The sequence below is a fragment of the Oncorhynchus gorbuscha genome, linkage group LG13 (genome assembly GCF_021184085.1).
Source record: "Oncorhynchus gorbuscha isolate QuinsamMale2020 ecotype Even-year linkage group LG13, OgorEven_v1.0, whole genome shotgun sequence".
In the NCBI taxonomy this organism is placed as follows: domain Eukaryota; kingdom Metazoa; phylum Chordata; class Actinopteri; order Salmoniformes; family Salmonidae; genus Oncorhynchus; species Oncorhynchus gorbuscha.
Genome location: NC_060185.1, coordinates 55,614,482 through 55,625,214, shown reverse-complemented (window position 1 = coordinate 55,625,214; position 10,733 = coordinate 55,614,482). Strand labels below are relative to the sequence as shown.

Genomic DNA, 10,733 nt, shown 5'->3' with positions numbered 1-10,733 from the left:
ACACATAACCCCCAGAGTTACCTCCATCTCTGGCGTTTCTGATGTCCCTTGTGTCTCTGAGACTCCTTGGAGCGGGTGCTGCAGGTTGTGGTGGGCCCCCTTTACGTGCATTAAGATACTGCAGTGCAAGCTTGGCCGCCATAAGCCCGTCCTTGGGCTCGTGCTCTCGGACCCAGGTTCGAATGTCGTGTGGTAGAACTTGTAGAAGTTGCTCGAGGATGATGACCTCCCCGATTTCGTCCTGTGTCTTCTCCCCCGGTCGAACCCATCGTCGGTAGAGACCCTTGAGGCGGTGGTACGTCTCTGTCGGCAACTCACCCGATGGCGTTGATGCAGCTCTGAAGCGTTGACGGTAGGTTTCCGGTGAGATGTCAAACTTCACCAGCAGCGCTTCCTTCAAGCCCTTGTAGACATTGGACAGCCCCTCATCCATTGCTGTGTAAGCCTCTAAGGCCTTGCCCGTGAGCAATGGGACAAGCCTGCAGGCCCACTCTACCTCAGGCCACTGCCACGTCTTAGCCATGCGCTCAAACCTCAGCAGGTAGTTTTCAATGTCCTCCCCCTGCTGGTATGAGGGCATCTCTGGCTCCTTCCTCAGGAATGCTGGAAGATGGACGTTAACACTGCTGGACTGGTCTCCTGGTGCTGGCCTCATTACTGCTTGGGGTGCCTGCTGTGGAGTTGAAGTCCTTGCTGCATCGAGCCTTTGTCGTCCTGGTGTTGGAAGACCCAATCTTGGGCTCTCACTGACGAGTTCCGCCTGGTGGGGAGCTGTGAGGATAGATTGGCGTAGGCCACGTAACTCCTGCTTGAGGTCTTCGTCCCTCCTCTCAAGGCAGGTGAAAAGTTGCTGAAAAAGGGTTACCATGGTTGGGTGTGGTTCTGGTCCCCCAACTGCTCCTTCAGTCAGCAGCTCACCCAGTTCTGGTTGTCTTTGGCCCCGCGGTCGGGCTCCTAGTTTCTCATACTTGACCTCTTCTTCACCAGACGATTCCATGGTAATTCCACCCCGGTTCAACTTCAGGTACCTTTTCTGACAGTTGATGCTGTTGCTGAGAACGCAATCCTGTACGCATCCCTTTACCTCTCTTGTTGGAATTCACTGATTTGCGGTACGCCATCCCACCACTGCCACCATATGTCACGTAGAGTAGGCCAGAAGGCTAAACTGGATAACCTAACCTCTATCAAAATAAAAAGATGGCGGAACCGCAAAAGTTCTTCTGTGCAAAGGTGTTTATTTACAAGTGATTCCGGAACAAAAAAACAACAGTACTGCCATCAACGTCTACCTTATGGGACAGCTTAAAAACAATGCTGCCCCATCCACAGCTCAATCCAAAAAAAAAACCTCTCCATGACTGAAAGAGAGGCTCCTTTTGTAGGGCTAGCCCCTCCCCTCAGAACAATTAACTCTAATTAATTAATCAATTAACAAAACAAACCTACATTTTCCATGAACTACACATACTAAAGGATATACATTGCAACACGGTTTTAAACAATATCACAACATAACATTTACAACATTACATCACTACTGACAATATCTTTCAATAAGCCCATATATATTATAATGAGCCATTTGGGACAGGCACTATAAAGCCAACCCAATTCCCTTAGCTCGGGTCCTTTTCCAGCATACCCGGAAGCTACAGAGATGGAGAGAGAGGAACAGAACAAACAAACAATGCGCTCATCCACAACATTGATAAGTATAATACTTATTGTATCTCTCAAATATGAACACTGACAGGTGTGAAATGCATGCACCAAGACAGAAGTTAATTTGTGTGTCGACCCACATTGTTATCTTATCTTATAATGGCGCAGGGAGGAGTGAAGAATATGTGTGTGCGTTAAAGAACCAAATGCTGCCCGCGGCCAGTGACGGACTTCTCCGTCACATCTTGGCTGTATGCTTAGGGTCGTTGTCCTGTTGGAAGGTGAACCTTCACACCAGTCTGAGGTCCTGAGTGCTCTGGAGCAGGTTTTCGTCAAGGATTTCTCTGTACTTTGCGCAGTTAATCTTTACCTCGATCCTGACTAGACTCCCTGTCCCTGCAACTGAAAAACATCCCCACAGCATGATGCTGCCACCACCATGCTTCACCGTAGGGATGGTGCCAGGTTTCATCCAGACGTGACGCTTGGCATTCAGGACAAAGAGTTCAATCTTGGTTTCATCAGGTCAGAGAATCTCGTTTCTCATGGTTTGAGAGTCGTTTAGGTGCCTTTTGGCAGCAAACTGTAAGCAAGCTGTCATGTGCCTTTTATTGAGGAGTGACTTGAGACTTGGTGGTTCCAAACATCTTCAATTTAAGAATGATGGAAGCCACTGTGTTCTTGGGGACCTTCAATGCTGCAGACATTTTTTGGTACCCTTCCCCAGATCTGTGCCTTGACACAATCCTTTTTCGGAGCTCTACAGACAATTTCTTTGACATTTTTTTGCTCTGATATGCACTGTCAACTGTGGGACCTATGTGCCTATCCAAATCATGTCAAATAAATTGCATTTACCACAGGTGGACTTCAATCAACTTGTATAAACATCTCAAGGATGATTAATGGAAACAGGATGCACCTGAGCTCAATTTCAAGTCTCATAGCAAAGGATCGGGAATACTTATTTAAATAAGGTACCTGTTTTTTTGCAAACATTTCTAAAAACCTGTTTTCTCTTTGTAATTATGGGGTATTGTGTGTAGATTGATGAGGGATTTTTATTTATTTAATCAATTTTCGAATAAGGCTCTAATGTAACAAAATGGGGGAAAAAGTCAAGGGGTTTGAATACTTCCCGAATACATTGTAGGTATTCATAAACATTTAAAATATATTTTTAATGAAAATTACAATAATATCTTAGCAAATAGGATCCTCTTATGATGACCTTTCATTAGGCCTACACATGGTAACCACTAGGGTAAATGCAGTTGTGCGTCAATCATACTCACAATCTCTTTGCTGTGTTTATCAAACGTTGCTTTGACAAAGAGTGCACCCAGGGCAAAGCCGAGCGTGTCATCTGTGTTCCCAATGCAGGTCTGCCATCGAGGTGTGCAGGACTGAGCGAACACACACACACAACCGAGATAAGTCTCACCAGCTGTTTATATTTTTGGTTGTGAAAAGTGTGTGTACTGTAAGTGTGCTGAGGTAGCACACATGGCTTGTCATGAGCCCTCACAGTCTCACATAAAAATCACCCGACTCAGATTAAGCCTAGTCCTGGACTAAAAAGCATGCGCAACAGAGAATCTCCATTGAAATATATATATTTTCTAGCCTTAATCTGTGTCTGGGAAACCAGCCCGAACAAGGTATTTCCTGAAATCCTGGCTAATGAATGACATAAGAATATGCCTTTGTCCCAAATGACACCCTATTCCCCAGTGTACTAATTTTAACCAGAGGGCCCTAGTCAAAAGTAGTGCACTACACAGGGAATAGGTTGCTGTTTAGAGCCCAGCCTAAAAACACACCTTCTTGGTTCCATACAGGCTCTCAAGCAGCTTGTCCTGGGCGTTCTCAAAGCGCTGGTCCAGACTGGACGCACCCTTCTGCACCAGGTTCCAGATCATGTAGTTGTTGAGCAGGCTGAGAGACGGCGAGAGACGGGGAGGAAGAGGAAATGAGGATGACGAGGACAAGCAAAGAAACAACAACGACAGTCAATGGTTGGGGTTTCCTCGTGGGCAGAACTGGATGCAGGGACGTCATTATGATGTTTTTCATGAGATTATGGTCAGGTCAGATATTGATTGTATAAGGAATTTTGGTAACATTTTATGAAGACCATATGCAAAATGCATTATACTGCAATATACAGTTGAAGTCAGAAGTTTACATACACTTAGGTTGGAGTCATTAAAACTTGTTTTTCATCCACTCCACACATTTCTTGTTAACCAGAAGGTTAACAAGGTTAACCTCTTGTTAACCAGAAGGTTAACAAGGTTAACCCCACATTCAGCTGGAAGGTGGCGCATGGAACGCAAAAATATTCCTAAAAATATTTAACCTCCACACATTAACAAGTCCAATGGCTCAAATGAAAGATAACACCTTGTTTATCTACCCAGCAAGTCAGATTTCTAAAATGTTTTACGGCGAAAACATAGCACATATTTATGTCAAACCACCACCGAAGACACGGCTAATTTGCATAGCCAAGTTGAAAAAAATATGCAATCAACAAACGCAGGATTAAAAGAAAAATAATGCACTAACCTTTTGAAATCTTCATCAGATGACATTAATATAACATGTTACACAGTACATTTATGTTTTTTTCAATAATATGCTATATATATCCATAAATCTCTGTTTACAATGATGCATCGTTCAAAAAATGCTACTCAAATGTCCTGAGAAATGACGATAGCTCCGGCAGATAACGTCAGCTAACAAGGAATATACATCATAAACTTTGACTAAATATGCATGTTCTACATATATATAGTTAGATACACTTCTTCTGAATGCAATCGTTGTGTTACATTTATTTTTAACGTTACAGGTTTCGTTCACTAGGCTATACTATGAGTCAGCGCTCAAAAAGTAGCATTATGGCTCCTCTATCTTGGAGTCCACATAAACCCAAATTTACCACATAAATATTCCCTTACCTTTGCTGTTCTTCCATCAGAAGACCTGGAAGGAATTATACTTACCAAAAACAGCGTTTAGTTTTGCAGTCTGTGTCTTTCCGTTCTCAAACACGACACATTTCGGTTGAAATGTAGCCAAAAGTCAAGTGGATGCGCACCAAAACGTCGAACTTACATATTATATGTCGATTAAACTTGTCAAACAAACTTCATAATCAAGCTTTAACATGTTATAAAGGTGCACAGCAATCCTGAGGACAAACAGAAACACACTCATTGTTTAATCAACTTCGGAAAAAAGACATCACCGGAGGAGAGCGCGCACAAAAGTGACCTGTTTTTTCGCGTGACCGAAAGGTTTCGGCCCGCCAAAACTCTCGTGAGCGCGCGATTCTCACAATGAGAATCCCCATGGAAAGCTGAGATCGCGCTGAAGACAGAGACACTGTTCCCAGACCTGTAACTGCTTGGAAAGGGTGGGGGCGATGACGTCAAAGTTGGGCCAACTTTTATGATGACAAGAGAGAGTTTGGGAGAATGTATGTAAAGCAGAACTCTCAGGGCAGTCAGACATAATTTAAACGGTTTTAGAAGCTTTAGAGTGTTTTCTATTCAATAATATTTTTTATTTGCATATATTAGCAACTTTTGACAAAAAAAAATTATGTTTACTATGGGCACGCAATTACTCCAGCGGGGGCAGTAGACAGCCCTATCCCCATGAGGTTTTAACAAACTGCAGTTTTGTCAAGTTGGTTTGGACATAAATTTTTCCAACAATTGTTCACAGACAGATTATTTCACTGTATCACAATTCCAGTGGGTCAGATGTTTACATACACTAAGTTGACTGTGCCTTTAAACAGCTTGGACAATTCCAGACAATTATGTCATGGATTTAGAAGCTTCTGATAGGCTAATTGACATCGAGTCAATTGGAGGTGTACCTGTGGATGTATTTCAAGGCCGACCTTCAAACACAGTGCCTCTTTGCTTGACATCATGGAAAATCAAAAGAAATCAGCCATGACCTTAGAAAAAAAATAGTAGACCTCCACAAGTCTGGTTCATCCTTGGGAGCAATTTCCAAACGCCTGAAGGTACCACGTTCATCTGTACAAACAATAGTACGCAAGTATAAACACCATGGGACCACGCAGCCATCATACCACTCAGGAAGGAGACGCATTCTGTCTCAAAGAGATGAACGTACTTTGGTGTGAAAAGTGCAATCAATCCAAGAACAACAGGAAAGGACCTTGTGAAGTTGCTGGAGGAAACAGGTACAAAAGTATCGATATCCACAGTAAAACAAGTCCTATATCGACATAATCTGAAAGACCGTTCATCAAGGAAGAAGTCACTGCTCCAAAACCACCATAAAAAAAGACAGACTACGCATGGGGAAAAAGATCATACTTTTTGGAGAAATGTCCTCTGATCTGATGAAACAAAAATATAACTGTTTGTCCATAATGCTCTTCGTTATGAGGAAAGGGGGGTAGGATTGCAAGACGAACACCATCCCAACCGTGAAGCATGAGGGGTGGCAGCATCATGTTGTGGGGGTGCTTTGCTGCAGGAGGGACAGGTGCACTTCACAAATTTAGATGGCATCATTATGTAGGAAGATTATGTGGATATATTGAAGCAACATCTCAAGACATCAGTCAGGAAGTTAAAGCTTGGTTGCAAATGGGTCTTCCAAATGGACAATGACCACAAGCATACTTCCAAAGTTGTGGCAAAATGGCTTAAGGACAACAAAGTCAAGGTATTGGAGTGGCAAAAAGGCTTAAGGACAACAAAGTAAAGGTATTGGAGTGACAATCACAAAGCCCTGACCTCAACACTATAGAACATTTGTGGGCAGACCTGAAAAGCATGTGCGAGCAAAGAGGCCTTCCAAACCTGACTCAGTTACACCAGCTCTGTCAGGAGGAACGGTCCAAAATTCACCCAACTTATTGTGGAAACCTTGTGGAATGCTATTTATTTTATCTTTATTTAACTAGGCAAGTCAGTTAAGAACAAATTCTTATTTTCAATGACTGCCTAGGAACAGTGAGTTAACTGCCTGTTCAAGGGCAGAATGACAGATTTGTACCTTGTCAGGTCGGGGGTTTGAACTTGCAACCTTCTGGTTATTAGTCCAACACTCTAACCACTAGCCTACCCTGCTAATACCCAAAACATTTGACCCAAGTTAAACAATTTAAAGGCAATGCTACCAAATACTAATTGAGTGAATGTACACTTCTGACCCACTGGGAATGTGATGAAATAAATCATTCTCTACTATTCTCTACTAGTATATATTCCCCCCCAAGCAGATAAATCGATGGCTCGGAATGAACTTTACTTGACTCTATGCAAACTGGAAACCACATATCCTGAGGCTGCATTCATTGTAGCTGGGGATTTTAACAAGGCTAATCTGAAAACAAGACTCCCTAAATTCCATCAGCATATCGATTGCGCAAGCAGGTCTGGTAAAACCCTAGATTCTAACTTCCGCGGCGCATATAAGGCCCTCCCCCACCTTCCTTTCGGAAAAGCTGACCACGACTCCATTTTGTTGCTCCCAGCCTACAGACAGAAAATAAAACAAGAAACTCCGGCGCTCAGGTCTGTTCAACGCTGGTCCGGCCAATCTGATTCCACGCTTCAAGACTGCTTCGATCACGTGGATTGGGATATGTTTCACATTGCGTCCAACAACATTGACGAATACGCTGATTCGGTGAGCGAGTTCATTAGAACGTGCATTGACAATGTTGTACCCATAGCAACAATTAAAACATTCCCAAACCAGAAACCGTGGATTGATGGCAGCATTCGCGTGAAACTGAAAGCGCAAACCACTGCTTTTAACCAGTGCAAGGTGACCGGAAACATGACCGAATACAAACAGTGTAGCTATTCCCTCCGTAAGGCAATCAAACAAGCTAATAAGCGTCAGTATAGAGACAAAGTAGAGTCGCAATTCACCGGCTCAGACACAAGAGGTATGTGGCAGGGTCTACAGTAAATCACGGATTACAAAAAGAAAACCAGCCACGTTGCGGTGCAGGATGTCTCGCTCCCAAACAGACTAAATAACTTTTGCCCGCTTTGAGGACAATACAGTGCCACTGACACAGCCCACTACCAAAACCTGTGGACTCTGCTTCACTGCAGCTGACGTGAGTAAAACATTTAAACGTGTTAACCCTCGCTAGGCTGCAGGACCAGACGGCATCCCTAACCACGTCCTCAGAGCATGCGCAGCTGGCTGGTTGCCCCCGTGGCATTCACTTCCATCATCATCAAGTGCTTTGAGAGACTAGTCAAGGACCATATCACCTTCACCCAACCTGACACCCTAGACCCACTCCAATTTGCTTACCTCCCAAATAGGTCCACAGACGAAGCAATCGCAAACACACTACCCTAACCCATCTGGACAAGAGGAATACCTGTGTGAGAATTCTGTTTATCGACTACAGCTCAGCATTTAACACCATAGTACCCTCCAAACTCATCACCAAGCTCGAGTCCCTGGGTCTTGACCCCGCCCTGTGCAACTTGGTACTGCACTTCCTGACGGGCCGCCCCCAGGTGGTGAGGGAAGGTAACAAAATCTCCACCCTGCTGATCCTCAACACTGGGGCCCCACAAGGGTGCGTTCTGAGCCCTCTCCTGTACTCCCTGTTCACCCACGACGGTGTGGCCATGCACGCCTCCAACTCAATCATCAAGTTAGCGGACGCCACTACAGTGGTAAGCTTGATTACCAACAATGACGAGACGGCCTACGGGGAGGAGGTGAGGGCCCTCGGAGTGTGGTGTCAGGAAAATAACCTCACACTCAACGTCAACAAAACAAAGGAGATGATTGTGGACTTCAGGAAACAGCAGAGGGAGCACCCCCCCTATCCACATTGACGGGACAGTAGTGGAGAGTAGTAAGGTTTAAGTTCCTCGGCGTACAATTCAAGGACAAACTGAATTGGTCCACCCACACAGACAACGTTGTGAAGAAGGCGCAGCAGCGCCTCTTCAACCTCAGGAGGCTGAAGAAATTCGGCTTGTCACCAAAAGCACACAAACTTTTACAGATGATCAATCGAGAGCATCCTGTCGGGCTGTATCACCGCCTGGTACGGCAACTGCTTCGCCCACAACCGAAGGCTCTCCAGAGGGTAGTGAGGTCTGCACAACGCATCACCGGGGGCAAACTACCTGCCCTCTAGGACACCTACACCAACAGATGTCACAGGAAGGCCATAAAGATCACCAAGGACAACAACCACCTGAGCCACTGCCTGTTCACCCCGCTATCATTCAGAAGGCGAAGTCAGTACAGGTGCATCAAAGCAGGGACCGAGAGACTGAAAAACAGCTTCTATCTCAAGACCATCAGACTGTTAAACAGCCACCACTAACATTGAGTGGCTGCTGCCAACACACTGACTCCACTCCAGCCACTTTAATAATGGATATTGATGGAAATTGATGTAAAAATATATCACTAGCCACTTTAAACAATGCTACTTAATATAATGTTTACATACCCTCATTACTCATATGTATATACTGTACTCTATATCATCTACTCCATATTGCCTATGCCGTGCTGTACCATCACTCATTCATATATCTTTATGTACATATTATTTATCCTTTTACACTTGTGTGTATAAGGTAGTAGTTTTGGAATTGTTAGGTTAGATTACTCGTTGATTATTACTGCATTGTCGGAACTAGAAGCACAAGCATTTCACTACGCTACATTTGATTTGATTTTATTCTGACATTGCACATTTTTTAAATAAAGTGGTGATCCTAACTGACCTAAGCAACGTACAGCAGCACAGTGCTTCATAATTGCTAGTCATTTTTTCCTCAAGGATCATACAGCAATATAATGATAATGTTTATGTCAACGAGCAGCACATTATTTGGATATCATAATATCCACTTATTTTTTACCCATTTTTCTCCCCAATTTTGTGTTATCCAATTGGTAGTTACAGTCTTGTCCCATCACCTACACAAGGGAAGCAAACTGAATTTGCTGTATGTTTGATGACGATCTCCATATCGCAAATGTACTGTCCCTTATTAGACTTCCGCGAATGATTTTAAAATACGCCGACAGCCTCGGGCCGTGCCCCAGGGCCAGATCTTTCGGGAAGTCATCAAATAAAGTCTCTCGAACATTTAGTTTCTGTTTTATACAATTTTAAAATTTGTAATTTTCCCACTGTTCCTGAAAATTACACCTGATGGCGAATGGCTGCTTATTGCAAATGTACAAAACATCACCAAAATGACATGTTCATTTTTCCTAAACAGAAAGGACTTCGAAGAAGAAACTTGGTGAGCACAGGTTTGGCCTAATGGGCTGTTAGCCCAGTTACAAGATGGCATCGAGGCCTCAACGCTTTTTGAGTTAAGGACATTTTTCTGGGAAAAAAGAACCCACCATCTATCTATCGTAATTTACAAGAATCGTACAATTGGTGATGGCCAAATAATATATGTATATATTTTAAGTTAGATCCAGTTGCAGCATGTTCAGACGAATCCGTTCAAGGTGTGTTTCGGAGCTCTGTGATTTTCTAAAAACACACACACACACACACACACACACACACACACACACACACACACACACACACACACACACACACACACACACACACACACACACACACACACACACACACACACACACACACACACACACACACACACACACACACACACACACACACACACACACAGTCAATGGGGAGTAACACAGAGCCTGCAATATAGTTACCTGCGTTCAAACTATCAAAGAACCTAGAGCTTAAGTCGATCGTGCATGGTGAGTTATGTGGCTCTAGACGTTCTCAGGCCGAGAAATAGCCTCGTACATTTGCAATTTGAATTAATTTTGACCAGCGCGAAAATGACGACATTTAGAAAAGTCTAGGTGCATTGAAACCTTATCGGCCCATAGAGACGGGTCCTAACGTTTCTGTCTGATATCTATTTCAGGGACCCCACAGCAAAGCACGGAAAAAGTTAATTTTCAGCACTAATTAAGATCGCTGTTCGGGCTCCGACAAAACTCAGGATTCGGGG

The 10,733-nt window shown here is 43.8% G+C and overlaps 1 protein-coding gene across 2 annotated transcripts in view; it reads right to left on the bottom strand.

Annotated features, from left to right (window-relative positions):
- Positions 1-1,596: 1,596 nt before the first annotated feature.
- LOC123993184 (endothelin-converting enzyme 2-like) overlaps positions 1,597-10,733 on the bottom strand; it is an 87,045-nt gene continuing 77,908 nt past the window's right edge. For both annotated transcript variants that reach the window (XM_046295056.1, XM_046295057.1), the window contains 3 exons: positions 3,489-3,603; positions 2,961-3,071; positions 1,597-1,652 (listed from right to left, as the gene is read on the bottom strand). In XM_046295056.1, coding sequence (XP_046151012.1) covers positions 1,620-1,652; positions 2,961-3,071; positions 3,489-3,603 — 259 coding nt within the window. In that variant the 3' untranslated portion in view covers positions 1,597-1,619. The remainder of the gene's footprint in view (positions 1,653-2,960; positions 3,072-3,488; positions 3,604-10,733) is intronic.